This window comes from Anas acuta, chromosome 24 (genome assembly GCF_963932015.1).
Source record: "Anas acuta chromosome 24, bAnaAcu1.1, whole genome shotgun sequence".
Lineage (NCBI taxonomy): Eukaryota > Metazoa > Chordata > Aves > Anseriformes > Anatidae > Anas > Anas acuta.
Window position 1 is genome coordinate 5,009,008 of NC_089002.1, and position 16,601 is coordinate 5,025,608.

The window sequence follows — 16,601 nt, forward strand, 5'->3', positions numbered from 1 at the left end:
AGAAGGCAGTTACAGTGCCACTTGTTTCAGAAGTCACTTAGGCTCTCTCCTTGTGCTGGGAACTGATCTCAGCTGAATCCCACCTTCAAACCTACGCGGCCCAGACTGCTACAAAGCACACACCTGCCTCGAAGCCATTCACCTCAGACTCTAAACAGAGACCCAGAAAAGCCAGCCAGGAATCTCAGGAGCAGCGCACGTCCTCCTGAAGCAGGCACCTCTGCCTGATTAGATGAATCACCCCCTGCACCCTCCTGTCCAGGCCCCCCCGACCACAAAGAAGACCCAGGGTGAGCAGCTCACACAGCATTTATCTCTCTTTTGAGCCACCCTCCCACAAACCAAACAAGCTCTTTCTGAGCCGAGTACCAACAGCTGGCCTCAAGATTACTGGGATGATTCTTCCTAAGAAAATGCAGGAAGTATTTTTCCAGATGTCAAAGCACTCCTTGGCCAAGCAAGTAATAGTGGACAAAAATATTTTTATTGAGAATTTTCATTATAACTCCTTATCTAAGACAGCTAAGACGTATGTTTAAATTAACTACAAAATACCGCTTTAGCAATTTATACAAGGATTACCTCTCCTTGTACGTGTCTCAAATTTGACCTGAAAAAACTTTTTTTTGTGTATAATGTAAAGGACACTTTTGGCCCCTCTCTAGAATAAGGCAGTGGGGAGCTAAAAAAGGCTGCTGCCTTTTGGATACTGGTACCAGTGGCAATATGGTGTTGCGTAAGTAACTTTGTCAGTGCAGCAGAGATACCCTGTGGTTATCAAAACTTCCCAAAAGCCTGGACTGAATTCCTCCCTGTGCAAACAGGAAGGAAACAGCAGAGAGAGACACTCAGCACGGACTCAAGAAAACCAGATGCTAGAAGAAGTCGTTCCCATCTCCCAAAAGTTGGAAAGAGCTATTCAGTGCCTGGGGAGTGCTTTTTATCTTAACTGCTATCCTAAAATTTTTGTTTGGCTTCCATCGCCCCTTTGGGAACAAAGAGCTGATGTATGTTGGAGCAATCGATTAAGTAGCAGGAGCTTGTAACCAACACCTAATGGGAGGGCCAGAAAACCAGCTATCAAAACCCAGACTGCCCAGGCGTGGAGGTTAGTTAGGACACACCGTCCACCTGGCAACTGTGATTTCCAAGCACAGGGGTGATGCACCATCTCCTCCCCACACCGACTCCCCTTCTCTGAGCTCTCACATGCTTATCTGTTGATCTGTCACACGTTAAACTTAGTTAAGGAAACCAAGTCATAGTTTTCAAGGCATGCATGTAGATGAGGGAGCGAGCCACTTTGCATGTATTAAATTACACCCTCTCCCCCAGAATTACAGCTGATGGCATATAATTCCCCAGGTGTTTCATTTTCATTATTAACAATTATTTAAAGCCTTGCTCAGTTTGAATTCAATGTATGCTGTAGGGGATGTTTCACTCTTGCCTTTTCCAGCTCCTCCATGTTACAGATCATGTGGGCACATGTGGTAAATATCTCCACTGCACGTGACCTTGTGCGAATACCATACACCTAGAAAAAAATGCAAATAGATCAGGAACATGAGATACGTCAATTTTAAGTTATCCTTCATTTTTTTCTTTTAACTGTATTTTTTTTTGCTTTTATTCCCTTTTATTACTAGCTTCAAAAGTTCTATTGAAACGTTAGCTCTCATGAATTACCACAGCATTGAGAAAACTCTAAGTCTTAACTCTTACTGTGTCATAGTTTAACCGTTAAACCTGGTGTTTCCGTGCTCCAAGAAACATCCCCACTAAAACAATTCAGTACCAACTTAATGGTGAAGATCGTACCTCAGCCATTGTGAAAATTTTGTACATCTCTGGAAGAATAACAGGAGCAACATGCGGCATCTGTGTGTCTGTCACTTCTCGTGTGAACTCTAGAAGGTGGAAAAACAGAGCTAAGTTCTTGTAGGAAAACAAATTTGTAGCAACAAAACGGAGCATTTCTGGGAAAGACTAAAGACATTGGAAACACTGATTTCTACTTGACTAGATCAGTTTTGTCTGGCCTACATAATGGTAATCCCTAAAGGCCAGCAGAAAGGTCTCACGCTCTCACATACACGTACCTGTAAGCACTCTCATGGCTCCGTGCACTGCGTTCACATCCCCACTAACCAGCATCTCCATCAAGAGGCTGAACAGCTCGGGCCAGGCTTCAGGCCAGTCCCAGTGGGCGATTGCTGACACTGCATAGGCAACGCTCGAGCGCACTTTGCTGATCGATTCTCTCAGCCCGTTGGGTAGGAGCTCCCTAATTGCAACTTTTGCCTGTAGAAAATAACATTAGTTAGCAAAACACATCCTCAAACACAAGGGAATTTGAATAGACTTCTATATACCTATGAGCATCTCCTGATGCTGAATTGACATCAGTTTTACAAAATGAACACTTATGAGATAACAAAAGTTTGCACTGTTTTTTTTTTTTTAATGGAAGACTGCAGGGCATGTTGTAAAGTACCCCTCTCTTCACACAGAGCAGTCGGCCAAGCAAACAGTAAACAGCCTTTCCCAGCTCCCAGCTGCAATTAGATGGGATGTAGATATGGATGGAAGACATCCAGGGTTAGTTAAGATAATTGGCAGTTCCGATGTCAGGGACTATGTTTGCTTACTTTGGAAGATTTGGTAAAGCAGAACTAGTCACCCAACCCTGCGGGGACAGAAGAAATCAAGCCAGCACTTCTGGGGCATAATTCACAGGATCTGGTTCAAGGAACCATCTCTGGGTGGGATGAATCATACCCTAGATGTGAAGGATGGTCTAGCCAACAGTCAAAGGGCTGGAAACTTTGACCATTTTAACTAGTAGATATTTCTACTGAACAGATTTTGAATTAAACCCAGCAGACCTTTAAACTGAAATTTGTCATGGGAAAGTAGCCTGCAAGTCCCAAGCTGGAAAACACAGGATCCAGCAAATACCTGAAAAAAGACTGCCAAAATTTTAAAACTTTCGAAGCATGTTTCCTTTAGTTTTACTCTCAGAATGACAGCAACATTATGGTTGAGCTTCTCTTACAGAAATCAGCCCAAGTATCCTTAGTCTATCATGGTTTCAAGCGACTGAAAACGCATTTTTGAAGTGGAAAATGTCAGAAAACCTTAACTGGAGTCATTAATCTCTTGTAACACACAAGAGCAATGACACTTTTAAAGCCAACTACAGAGTTAATACCCCTGATGGATAAAACATCTTGAAGTAGACAACGTGGAGTCAAATCTTACCCTTTCTGTGGTCTCTGGAGGTCTGAACTTTTCTGACTGAGAACACCAATGAGTTTCCACATACTGTTTCAAAATGACAGATGCTAGCTGTATTAGAAGAGAGGTCACAAGTCAGTAACAAATCCTGCAACCACGGCCAGGATTACCCCTGCCCCATTTGCTCAAACTTCCATCCCATGTGCTGCTTTTGGAGGGGTGACAGCCCTTGTCAAAATGCAAAAATCATCGAGAAATGGAGAAAAAGCCCCCTGCAATAAGATGACCTGATGGTTGTTTCGTGCACAATGATGGCCTGTACAGCACTGACACAAGATGACAGCTTTATTTTCTCACCCCTAAGAAGGCATGAGACATGGCCATGTGGTAAGCACATAAATACTCATTTTCAAGGAGGAAAACACCTGCACAACGACCGCTGCGAAGACAGGCTGCACTTCTGCTTGCTGATGCCTGCTGCCCACCCACCAGGCTCCCCACGTGCCCACACTCAGCACGCTGCCCTCCCAGCACCAGGTTGACCGAGTCCAAAAAGCACCAGCTTCAAAAAAGGAAAGCTTACGACACCTGGAGATATTGAAAGAGAAAGTGACAATTCTGCAGGAATTTAATCGTAAATGGAGAACGATGATGAAAAACTACCTTCAATTCTCCACCTGGAAATGCCACGGGACATTCTACAAAGCAAGGAAATTACTGGGGAACTGATTTTTTCCAATTTTGGGTAAACTCACCTGACGGATGGCCAGGGCACCCTGAGGATCCACAGTCAGTTCTGCTAAATGAACACCGAATTCTGCAATATTAAAAAGAAAAAAAGGTTGTATCGTAGCTTTTATTCCCACACAGCAAAACTCATCAGGATTTTTGGAGAAAGAGGTAATACCGATTGAATGACTCATATGTGGGAAGGAGAAGACAATTCCAAAGTACAGCTTCTCACATGAATCACCAGCGTTAATTCTCCCTTGCGTTCTCTGCACAAACTCCATTTATTTTCTCAGCATCTCATTTCTTTCTCTCAAGGGCAAAAATTTTGCAAGCCAGGTTAATAACAAGCAAATGATTTAGAATCTTTACAAACCACCTTGCCTACAACAGAACGTCATTAGGCACGGCCCCACACGGGGGATACAGGGATGGGGTCCAGAAGGGAGCAAGAAGCAAGCGGCCACCCGGAGCAGGGGCATCACTGCGGCTGTCCCACGGGAACAAACCAGGATGCTGCAGGATCCAGGGGTGCAGGAAGTTTGCTGCTAAGGTTTATTTGTCTGGAAAATGCACAGGATGCTTGTGATGCCCAAGCAAGTTCTACAGCAAGGGCAAAACTGAAATGCTCACACCAGTTCTGTCCATGTGGAAATAAAGAAAATATGTAAGAGAAGTTGCTGTGATGGTAAATCCACATACCTCAATCAATGTCCTTTAAATTACAACTTCAAGCTCTGGGATAACTGTACTAAATGCTTTGTTTAATTTCATTCACCTACTTAAGAAATGCATTTGTGGTTTCAGTTCCAGAAAGTGGGGAGCAGAAGGGATGTCCCACGGTCCTGCCAGCACCACCGGACTCCCACGGACAGGACTAAATGTGCTTAAAGCATCCCTGGCCAAAATGGATTGAAAAGTCTTCTCAAATTGTTCTGCAGCCTTCGTCAGTGACGTATCCAATTGTTGCACAAACGTGGTCATCCTGTGGTCCTCCTAATAAGCACCTCATTCACTTTTCTGGCTGGGGAGAGAATTTCCCCTCACCTTCCCGTGCTTACACCAAACAAACCCAGTTCCTTCAACAGATCATACATTTTAAAAAAGAAAAAGAAAAAAAAATCACTCTTATCCCAGCTGCAAAAGCAGGGAGACCCATCCTGAGATGTTCTTGACGTCACACTCCTCTCAACCACAGCATATTCCAGACCCCAACGCAGCACTGAACATCAGGCACATTTTAAAGGGTGTAAGTGAACTAAGAAGCCAGAATAAATACCACGGCTTCACACAGTTGAAGGCAAAACAGTCACACTAATGACATCTCTCAATCTGTCATTTTCCAACCTGCACCAGCGGTGCATTTTAGGGTACCTCAGACCGGTGTGTTTTCCTTGATAGCAACAAAGGCCGAGGCTAATCGCCTCACAAATCTTACCAAACTCTTATCATCCCCCGTGGCAGTTTCCTTAAGCAGCGAGCCGTCCCTTCCATCAAACAAAGCAGACGGATTTATCAAGAACATATCATATAAAGCAGTACGAGCCGCGCAGCACCTAGTTAGCCAGCTGCTTAATGAGCTGTTCCAAGAATCCCTCTAGGGACTGAAACGACACCGAGTGCTGCATAGCTCACTGGCTCCTCAGTTTTCAAAGAATTGGTTCATTATTGGGTTTTTCCAGTTGACTCGGAACTTTCTGTCTCCGTCGAGGGTAACTGCAATTGAAATGTGCCTCTTCCTAAGTGCTTCCCCCGCTTCTGTGCTGTGGATCTGACACACCAGAAACATGAAGTCTTCCTCCTAAGTCTGTAAAACCAAAAGCTCAGAAACTCGTAATGAAAGGCCCGTTACAGGGAGCATTTAGCAAAACCAGTTCCTCCCAGCTCCTCTCCATCAACCTTGCTATTAACGATCTCCTGCTCTCCAGCTCCTCCACAACCAAGGTTCCCCGAGAGCACCAGCAGTTCACGCCAGCCCCACGCTGCTCCAGGGCAGCCCTGAGTCGGGCTGCAGCAGGGCCGTGCCTGTGCAGAGCAGACCCCAACACCCGTGGGCAGGGCTGAACATCCCCAGCACTTCTTGAGGCATCGCTGGGGCTGCCTCCTCCTCCTCACTCATCAGCACCACCTTACACCTCCCATTTGCACACCCCACCACTCGGCTCCCTCCTGTGAAATCCCTCTGTGGTTTTTGCCACCCATTTTCACGCCAGCCAAACCAAACAGCTGGGTACCACCGGCACCTTGGTCACATCACTGCTCGCTGTTCTGTGCGCCGTTAGGGATGTGCTGAGAAGCACAGCTCTGTGCGGGACTTCTCATCCTTTCCATGCAGTGTAGAACACAACCAGGCTCTTCTGCTTCTCGTCTTCAAGCTTTTAATCAGTTATTAACTCACGGGCTGTCCGCAGCAGCTTGGTTTCTTCAAAAAGTTTCTGTAAGGGAATTTTCTAAAAGCTTTCTTGCAGTCCCAGGACTCCTTCAAGCAGCTCTTCCATCATGCACAGATCAGCTCTGCCACAAACAGAGCTGTACCCAATTCTACTTGTTCCAGCTCCTGACTTATTTATTTTTCATCAAAAGTGCCAACACCTCTGTCCTTTCCTATTGCCTTTGGTTTTACTTTCAGCATCTTCTTTAGCCTGCTTGATGACAGCATGTTCCTGGCTTCTTTAAAGCACTTCTGACCTACATAACCCACACTTCTTCCCCTCACTGACCTGCTGTTGGCAAGCCCTGCGCTCCAGGACCTGACTAGGAAATGCTCTGAGCAACCTGTTCTGATATTGCTGGTGCTGCTTTCATCAGGAGGGCTGCACTGGAGACCTCCTGAGGTCCCTTCATCCGCATCATTCTGTGCTTCCTTGGTTACTCCTCTCTTGTCATAGTCAAGCAGCACAGGAGGAATAAGCTACGTTTTCCATGTAAAAGCCAGGAGGAGGAGCAGAACTCACTCCCTTTTACTGCTTTCTTGTTCTGGGTGGGGGACAAAACTGGTGTCACCTGCAAACTGCACGAGCGTGTCCTCAGTACCCTTCTCCGGGCCACAGGTAAAGCTGTTAAACAGGACAAGTCCCGCAGTAAAGCCCCGTGGTTCTGGGAGTTGAAAGCAGAGAAGTGATGGGGCATCCACAGCCTCTCCGGGCTACCATCCCTGGAGCTGCTCAAGGCCAGGTTGGACGAGGCCCTGGGCAACCTGATCTAGTGGGTGGCATCTCTGTCCAAGGCAGGGGTATTGGAAGTGGGTGGTCTTTAAGGGCCCTTCCAACCTGGAGCATTCTGCTACTCTACGACGAGGATATTTGCAAAGCTGTGAAAAAGAGAAGGCAAAGCTGACTCCGTTCCTCTTACCCTAAAGGGTCCTGACCAGATGTAGTCCTGTTGTGTTCCTGGGCATCCTAAGGGATCTCAGGGGCATCCATCACCTACAGCCCACAAAAAGTAGTGTTTTCTGGAAATCTGGTACTCAAACCATTACACAAACTTGCTTTGATGTCTTGTGGTAATATTCAGACTGCTAGGAAAGAAGAAAGCTGCCACTGAAGAGCACACTGATGACAAGCTCACAGCGCTTCAAGCTCGCACTACTGCACTGCCACCCTTAAACCTCCACCAGCTGCAGCAGAAACAAACAAATTTCCTCCTAATGAACCAAGGAAGACTCGACCTGAGAGTGTTACAACGAATGATAAGGGGCTGTATAACCAGATATGTTTTTATCAAACAATTTGCCTTCCTTTCATCGCCCCGCTTTCACCCAGGGCAATCACAACACTGTTCGGGAGCCAGGCACACCCTTACGCCTTCCTTCTCTTTACCATAAATTGCCTTTGATAACGCGTCTGAGCTCAAGCTGAGGAGCAGAAAGAGTTTAAAGCACCTCCCAGAACACCAAAATCCGACGGGAGGTGAGGTGAAGCGTGCAGGAAGCACCAGGAACCCGCTGAGGAGCCCGGGCTGCAGCTCCGTGCCCTCACCGCCTGCAGGACTCCTCGCAGACCTTCCAGTGCCTTCCACGCCTTTCAGCCCTTGGGGTCAGGTCACCGAATCTGAGCTAACGTGAAGCAAACCCTGAACACCGGCAGCGTTTTAAGCACGGTTTGCAAAAGCATCAAGCACACAACCTGCCTCGATGACCCCACCAAAAGGAGCCAAAGGAGCGGGGGCTGTCAGGCACCGGGGCCTCTCGTGTCAGCTCCATCCCGAGAGCCAGGGCCCGGCCTCAGCACCCAGGGACCGGGTCAGCAACAGGGACCGGGCAGGGGCACAGCCCACAGAGAGGCACCAAGGGAACCCAGGGCACCGGTACCCTGGGATGGAGGCACCGGGTCCGGGCCCCCCCGGTGCTCCCCGTCCCCTCCTCTCCCCCCCCCGGTGCCGGGGGGGCTCTGCAGGAGGCGGGGCGGCCGCGGGGGCTCCGCTCCGTGCAGGCGGCGCTTCCCGCAGGGCCCCGCTTGGGGCCAAGGCCCGGCCCCTCCCCTCCCCGCAGCCCCGGTTCCCGGTGGCCGCCGCCCCTCACTCACCCTCCGTCACCTCCAGCACCTTCACCTGCTCCTCGGCGGCGGCGCGCACCGCCTGCACCGGGCACAGGATCCCGGTCAGCGTCTCCACCAGCGCCTCCTTCAGGCCCTGAGCCACCGGGCCGGGCACGCTCCCTCCTCCTCCTCCTCCTCCACCTCCTCCTCCACCGCCGTTGCCTCCGCCGCCGCCGCCCCCCGGCCCGCCCGCCGCCGCCGCGCCCGCCATGGCCCCCGCTCCCCTCCTCCTCCTCCTCCTCCTCCTCCGCCGCCGCCGCGCGCCAAACGCACGCACGGCGCGCGCGCACCCCGCCGGGATGGCGGCGAGGCCCCGGCGCCGCCCCCACAGCGCCCCCGGGAGGCGCGGAGGGAAAATGGCGGCGGCGCCGCCTCGGTGCCAAGGGAGGGCGGGGCCCGAGCCCTGAGGCACCGGCCCAGAGGAGAGGGGAATGGGCACAGGGGGGTGATGGTTGAGAAGCCGTCCAGTGTCACCTGCTCCAACCGTCCCCTACCGCCACTGTCCCCGCTGAGCCGTGTCCCCAAGCACCAGCCCCAACCTCTCCTTGAGCACCCCCAGGGACGGGGACTCCCCCACCTCCCTGGGCAACCCGTCCCAACGCCTGCCCGCTCTGTCTGAGCAGAAATGGCTCCTCATTGCCCACCTCAACCTCCCCTGGCACAACTCGTGCCCTTCTCTGGACACACTCCTCTGGACACACTCCAGGGCAGCAACTTTACAAAGCATTACAATACCACAATGCAGTATTAACATGGGCAAAATGGACACATTGCTCAAGGGACAGTGAGCTGGGGCCACGTTGGTGCTCAACTGGCCCTCGTGCCGCACCCAAGGGAGGTCTCCGGTTGTGAAGGGACTACCATGGGGAGCACTGGGCTACTAGCCATAGCCAGGTGCTGTTCAATAGTCGAGCCACCTGTCACTTGCATGCAAGTCCCTGTTCCCCTAGCTGCCGTTTTCCATCACGCAGCACCCTTTTTGTGTATTTTGTTACACGCCAAGCCAGCCTTGCTGGCCTCTTCTAAGCTGAAGTCCATTCTGTTAGGATAACACTTCCAGTCACCTTCTTTCATATTTTGAAATGTTCTCATCCAGAAAGCTGCAAGCATTTGCGGAGATGACACATAATGGTTGCAGCTTGAGCTCAAGATTTCCTCTAGGAGAAGCAGCAGCCTGATGAACAAGGGAAACACAGGCTCTGCACCCAGCAGGCTCCCCACAGGCTGGGGCCAGCAGACATCACCCCCCCTGAGCACAAATTTCAGTTCAAGTCAGGATTTTGTGCAGGGCAGACCTCGGCTGTAGGGCTCATGCCTAGAGGCAGAGAACAGGGCTCCTCTCTTAACATCCTGGCACGCCGCACCGTGCACACCCCTGCCCCTCCTAGGGCCAGGACAGTTGGTGATAAGGCAGATAAGGATTGTTCCTCTGTCGTTCAAAACAACCTGACAACCCCCTGCCCCCCCACATGGGCTGGCTGATGTCAGAACCAACAAACAATGGGCCTGCACATGTATTTGTCATTTTTGTATCTTCGTAGCAGCCAGAGCTACTGCTTCTGTATTTCAACACTTTGCAGAAAACAAGGCCACAGTTTAGAGACAAAAGCAGTATCCCCAAGCAATGCTTGTCTAGCCCATCATCCTTCCTTTCCGCTCAAGTGACTGTACAGCAGCACTGAATGCTCCAACTTGTCCTTCTGTACTGGTAGAAATTACATTTATTTGAGTCTTCCAGGCTTTTTCAGGTTTGAATTCCCATCTGTTTTGTACATTGCACACTCTCTTCACACGTTTTCTGCACAGATGCTTCCTGCAAAGCCAGCGAACTGAGCTCACCTTTCAAATGCCGTATATTTCGTGTCAAGACCAAATGGGTTTTGGACATTCATCTTTTCTTTTGACATGCTTCAGGGAAGGAAGTTCAGTTACCATAAAATGATGATACTTTTAGCATGAAAAGTTATTTTGTGATGAACTCCTTGTTTCCTCCTGCGATGCTTTGACTTGAGGTTACTGCAGGGCAAGGTGCACAAGGCTTCAAGTTCCTCTCTGCAAGGAAGACTCCACAGAAAGACCTGCAGCTGATATGGTTATGGTTGTAATAAAGAAAAATACTTCAAGAAAAATCAGGACCAGCACAAGGGACTGGCACAGGATCAGCCTGAATAAGAACAAGGGCATTACATGGTATGCATCCCCTTTTGTTTAAAATTTAACTTCAGGCAGCAACAAGAAACCCCCCAAACCCAACAGATACTGAAGCAGACCAAACACCTGACGTGTATTCTCTGACACTGGGTTGTCCTTAACAAGCCCTGCATGATGGAGGTGCTCACTGAGCAAATTGTGTGCATTGTAGATAAAATATATAAACATTGTAAATAGGTAGTAAAGTCAGTAGCTTTTTTAGGTGCCCAGCTAGGCAATCACATACATGCAAAAAACTACCCCAACATTGTGATGACACAGCTGGGTACCTTTAAAAAAATGTTACTGCAAGCAGTAGGAATACCAAGCTTTTCAGGACTTGAAGGATTGGGGTGAATGAAGTACTTTCATTAAGCTGCATCTCTTAATTTCAGGTTTGTCAGGATTTCTTTCCAACCGTCCTTCAGCATACATTCTTCTCAGCATTTGAAATTTGGGCCCGGTATCATAACATCACATACAATTTTGTTTGTTCATAAAGTATTTCCTCCTTCTATCTAACATTTTTTTACTGGAACCCACTGATGATGCCAAATTCAATTTTTGTCTGTCTTAAATAGAAGCTGCATGCTGAACCAGTAGTATTAATCAAGCAATGACTGTTTTATCACCTCTTCCAGACAGTTTTTTTTTATGATCTTCTTGCCTTCAGAGACTGACATGTTTACATCCTAGACGAGAACTCTCAATATGTAGCTTGTTCACTTCTGAAGAAATAATAAAGCCATTCTTCAAGGCTGCACACCTCAACCCTTCTCTTAGAAGAGCACATTTATAGCTAGAATCATAGAAGAGTCACCTCAGCTTCTTAATTTTGCTTCCAGGTAGCAGCTGCCTGCACATATATTCTGGAACCCTTCCCTTCCTAAATCATGTGTGAGAAGTGTAGTCATGTCCTACTTACCCATTTCTCCTACGGCAGACACAGCAGCCTGATCTTTTTGTCTGCCCTGGTAGGGGTCTGGCCTACAGCTGAAGTCCCTTCCTTAAACTCCCTTTTCTCTGAAGTGTGCTAATGCCTAAACAATCCTCCATGCATCACAGGCAGCTGTAACACAAAACAGCTTTTGTGCCACGCTGTAAAATTAACTGCATTTGTTCCTGCATTGTTCACATGAATATATGCATATTTAGTCAGTATTAGATCCCCTCCATCCCCTTTCCTGTTAACAAGTCACTGCTGAAGTCCCACAATGCACAAAGAAGGTATTTCAGGTCTGTTTTTCCTCTCCTGGTGCCATTCAATACATAAAACAACTCCACAGCTGTAAAGGAAATGTTCCCCCTCCCTGAATCAATTGTTTGTACTCCCTAATTTCCCCAGCTGTATATGAAATACTGGGATCTGATGTGTTGTCCTTAAGAAATTACATCCTTTTCTATATTTGAAACTCAGTTTAACCCCTAAGTAGTTTTACTTTTCCCTTTTTCTCAGCCTAAATAGGTCCCTGCACGGAGCATCACCCAGGATGTAACTGGGGAGGAGAGGACTGGGTTGTTTTATGGTCTGTGGAATACAAACAATACGTATGTACTACCTGGGTGTGAGTAGCAAAAATGGCTGGCACATTAGGCGGTGTAAGCACAGTGTTTGAAGAAAACCAGCACCACTTCTGGCACCTTTGTTTAGTGAGTGCTGATATAAGACAACCGCCTAACATCTCTTTTGCCACCTCCAGAAGAATCCTCCTGCAGAGATCCACAGCTGCCAATTCACGCAGTCACCGAGCCATCGCTGTGAAGCAGAGCACACGGTGAGCAGCCTGGAGACCAGTTCCCCATCTTCCTCCCATCATGAAGGATTTCCTCCTAACGTCTAATCTAAATCTATCCTCTTTTAGTTTAAGACCGTTCCCCCTTGTCCTATCATTACCTACCTGAGCAAGGAGTCCTTCTCCATCTTTTTATAAACCTTTTAAGTACTGAAAGGCCACAGTGAGGTCACCCCCTGAGCCTTGTCTTCTCTGGGCTGAGCAGCCTCAGCTCTCTCATCCTTTTTTTCATAGGAGAGGTGCCCCTGCCCTCTGATCATCTTTGCAGCCCTCCTCTGGGCTCGCTCTAACAGCCCCACATCCTTCTGGTGCTGGGGGCCCCAAACCTGGATGCAGGACTCCAGGTGGAGCCTCACAAGGGCAGCCTACTTTTCTGTGCTTGGTTCCAGATCCAGGGCATCTCCAATGTCTGCTGGAGTCACGAAGACCCTAAATCCCACTTTTGTATACTAAACAGCCTGCCAGGGCCAAAGAGTGGCCCACAGGCAGCTCTGCTCTTGTGGGCTAACGAGGGGGTGGAGGTCAGAGCACTCCCAAGTCCGTTGCATTCATTGAGCCTGATGAGAAATTTTGTAGTCAGAACCATCAATAAAATCACAACTTTTTCTTGGTCCTTAACCGCATCATATTTCTTATGGCACTTCTTTTTAAACAGCCATCTCTTTAATGGAAATAAAAATAAAAGGAATACCATGAGAGAAAACTTGGTAACATTTTCAGCTACATCAGAACACTGTGCAAGCTCCTTCAAGTTTGTTCATCTACCTTCTTTAAAAGGATGACACTACAGATCAGTTCTTTTTCCACAGCTTGGATTGTTATCTTGGCATTGCACAAAGATTTCTTATCACAAAACATTCTTTTGACAATTACAGTAAAGGATGAAGTCATAATGGGAAAGTATACACACATTTAACTGCTGTAAGTGTGGTCAGGCTGACTGCCTCTGCCCATTTTAGACAAATCATCTATGATTTAATGCAGAAGAATCTAGAACAGTTAAAAATCAACATGAGACTAGAAAGCATAACTAAAGGAGTAAAACAAACAGAAAAAGCAACAGAAGACATCTCCCCAAAACCCAACCAACAAAGCTAACAAACAAACAAAAAAAAACAACTAGGAAATCTAATTGCTACACAGTTCTCACTCACACATCCACCACGTCGTTATCAGCCACGCACTGCTCGAGGGCTTTGCACTGTGCCCAGAACCTGCACATTGTTGCTGCAGGGGAAAGGTCTAAAAATGGTAGAAAAAAAGTTTACCAGCCATTTCCTCTTGCTGATGAACTGAGGGAATACCAACACTGCCACATTTCTGGTGGCGACAGGATGTCCTAAGAGTGCTCTCTCTGATACAAACATCTCCTAGACCTCTCATCTTCTAGGACTTCTAAGTTTCACCCTTGGCAGACAATTAGCCCCATCACTGGCATCGGTCCTCTCCCAAAGCAGCAGCTATATTCTGCATTAGCATTTGCTCTCCAGTAAGCCCCAGGTGCTTCAAATTCAAAGCTTTTGGGCTCAGAAAAATAGTTTATTCTTAGAGGTCTTGTCCCCTCCAAGGCTGTTGCTACTGCTGCTCCTTCCCTGTGCTCCTGACTCCACTTGCTTTTTGTCCCTTTCCTGTGCCTCTCCTCTCCCTCCAGGCCTGGGGGAGCTCTGGGCATAGTGCACTTGGTTATTTTATTCCTTTCTCCTCCTCCTTACTGCCATCAGCTACACCGTCCCCTTCTTTCCCCACATTAAGGTCCTCAAACACAGCCTTTGATGGAATCATAACCTGTCCAGAAATCTCCTCATTCCTCAGGCTTTTAGCCCAAACACGAGCAGAAGCAGCTGAAAGAAATGAGGGAGCACTCTGTGGACTGCCAACAAGCGCACTGCTGGGCCAGCTGCAATACCTGTGGCAGGGAGAGTCCTTCCTGCAGGATGCAGCTGCACCACGCTGGCAGGAGGAGCTGCTCTGCACCTTTGCCACCTGAGCCAACTGCCCACTCCTTCACCTGCCAAACTGCAGTCGTGACCCTCTGTTCACCCAGCCTGTAAATAACCAGTTTTGGAGAAACTTTGAAAAGACTTGGAAAAACTTTTTTTTTTTTGATGTAAGAACCTGAGTATAAAAGGTAAGAAAATACCATTCAATTTTTTTTTCCTTTAAGAGGGAATTCTCTTGAATATAAGAACCCATTGACCAAGATCTATCCAGAGGGAAATGAAACTGCATTTCAAGCTCTCTAAAAACACCAACATTTAATTTTATAACATAACCAGGGGTTTATTCCACAATATAAACTGCAACATTTGATACAAGCTACCCAAAAAAGGAGAAAGCCAAAATACAGCTGTGGCAATTACTTTACAGAGCTTTTTTTTTTTTCTCTCCTGTCTTCTACGTCACTGGGCCATCAGTGACTCTAGGATCTAACATTTGCTTTCTGTACATCAACCAATGCTAAAAGCAACACGCTGTTCAGAATTGTCATTCCAGTCACTGAAACCAGACATAGAAGTTATTGCTCAGATAAATAAACCTAGTCTACGAAAAACAAAGTGGAAAAAAACCTAAAGTCTCCAAAGAGTTAACAGAGTAAACAGGGATTTCCTCAAAAGAGGATTTATTGGAAAATCCATGGTGCAGGTTTTTTTGCACCTAAACCAAGCTGAATTAAATATGCCGGTAAATCCCAGAGAGGTAATTTAATGCTGTACAATAAAAGGTGCATGTTTCAAATGCCTTCCAAATTGGTGGGAACCCCTGCTAAACAGTCAGCTTCTCAAACCTCAACAACCACAAAGATCAAGGGAAAAATACAAAAGTGTCAAAAATTGTTTTGAGTTCTGGAAAATGATCCCATGAGGATAGAAGTAGCACCATTTGCAATCTGGTTCTTAAACCAGCCCCTGTGGCTTTATTGGAAAACTCTGATAACCTTCTTTACTCAAGTTCTGAATGGTTTATGGGGAGTTTTACTTCCGATACTGAGAGTCCTTCCCAGTGCAGCTGATGCAGATGTAGTCCTCCTTCTCTGCCATTTCTGGAGAGATGCCCACGCACACCTGGTGGAACCACTGGTTGCAGCTGCCATCGCACTGGACCCAATCCACCTAATGGAGAACAGATACAGCGGGGTTCAGAGAAGGACCAGACAAATACAGCATTCACTAGCTATTTTTCAGCTCTTCATCTATTTAACTGAGTACAGAACACGCCATTCTATGACTGGGCACTGCTGGATACTCATCTTGTGCTCACCACTTTCTGGACTGCTGTAGTCCAGCTCCTCTGAAGCTGAGAGAAGGGCACACTTCTTTTATCCCTCCTGTTTTCCCACCTATAGGAAGTTTATGGCTGATAACTGGCTGTCCCAAGCATCTGGCAATGTCCCTCTTCTCCCTTCTTCAGTATGGATAGACCTATGCAGAACTTTAAGGCATTGTCTCTATCCACAGAAAATGCAATCCACAGTCTTTCTAAACCCATATTTCAAGAGCACAGTGGATGTGATGTCTGCACATCCCCATCTCCTTCTTCCAAAACTCCATGCAGATGTTTTCATGTCCACCTACCTTCCCCAATTCTAGTTATTCTTGGAGAAGGTGGGAAGGATCATTACTAAAGGTGTCCAACAACAGCAGACAACGCCTCTGGATTTCTAAATACCTCATGCCCTCTTTGTGAACAGTGTTTCGTAGACAAAACATTTTCAGTGCAGCTGAATGTTCCAGATCCCAGCATTCAGAACACCACAGCGGGTTTGTCTTTACTGACCTCATCTCCCTCAGGCTGGAGACAGTTCACAGCAGGGCAGATGGCATCTTCATCCTCAGAGTCCTCCTGCTCAGAGAATGACATATCTGAGGGAAACAAGTGGCTTTCACTGGAACGCTGCATCTCGAAGAGTCGCTCACGCTCTCTCTCCAGTTTGTTACTGCAGAGATCCCTTGAGTGATTCAGTTTCAGTTTCTTCTTTTTGGGTGTTCTCATTTTTTTTACCCTTGCTCTCTTCTCATCACAGAAGCTCTCTCTCTCAAAACGCCGCTTTAGTTTTCTTTCCATGTAACTAATTCCATCCTTTTTTCCCCGGCAACATTCATTCTGTTGGGAAGGT

The 16,601-nt window shown here is 47.5% G+C and overlaps 2 protein-coding genes across 2 annotated transcripts in view; both read right to left on the reverse strand.

The window, feature by feature from the left end:
- The window catches only part of IPO9 (importin 9), a 31,490-nt gene extending 22,760 nt beyond the window's left edge, over positions 1–8,730 (reverse strand). Inside the window, exons 1-6 of the mRNA XM_068660144.1 lie at positions 8,493–8,730; positions 3,996–4,057; positions 3,265–3,351; positions 2,103–2,304; positions 1,822–1,910; positions 1,451–1,537 (exon numbers count right to left, since the gene is read on the reverse strand). Coding sequence (XP_068516245.1) covers positions 1,451–1,537; positions 1,822–1,910; positions 2,103–2,304; positions 3,265–3,351; positions 3,996–4,057; positions 8,493–8,715 — 750 coding nt within the window. The 5' untranslated portion in view covers positions 8,716–8,730. The remainder of the gene's footprint in view (positions 1–1,450; positions 1,538–1,821; positions 1,911–2,102; positions 2,305–3,264; positions 3,352–3,995; positions 4,058–8,492) is intronic.
- A 5,993-nt stretch (positions 8,731–14,723) lies between these two features.
- KDM5B (lysine demethylase 5B) overlaps positions 14,724–16,601 on the reverse strand; it is a 47,165-nt gene continuing 45,287 nt past the window's right edge. Inside the window, exons 26-27 of the mRNA XM_068659725.1 lie at positions 16,262–16,588; positions 14,724–15,597 (exon numbers count right to left, since the gene is read on the reverse strand). Coding sequence (XP_068515826.1) covers positions 15,460–15,597; positions 16,262–16,588 — 465 coding nt within the window. The 3' untranslated portion in view covers positions 14,724–15,459. The remainder of the gene's footprint in view (positions 15,598–16,261; positions 16,589–16,601) is intronic.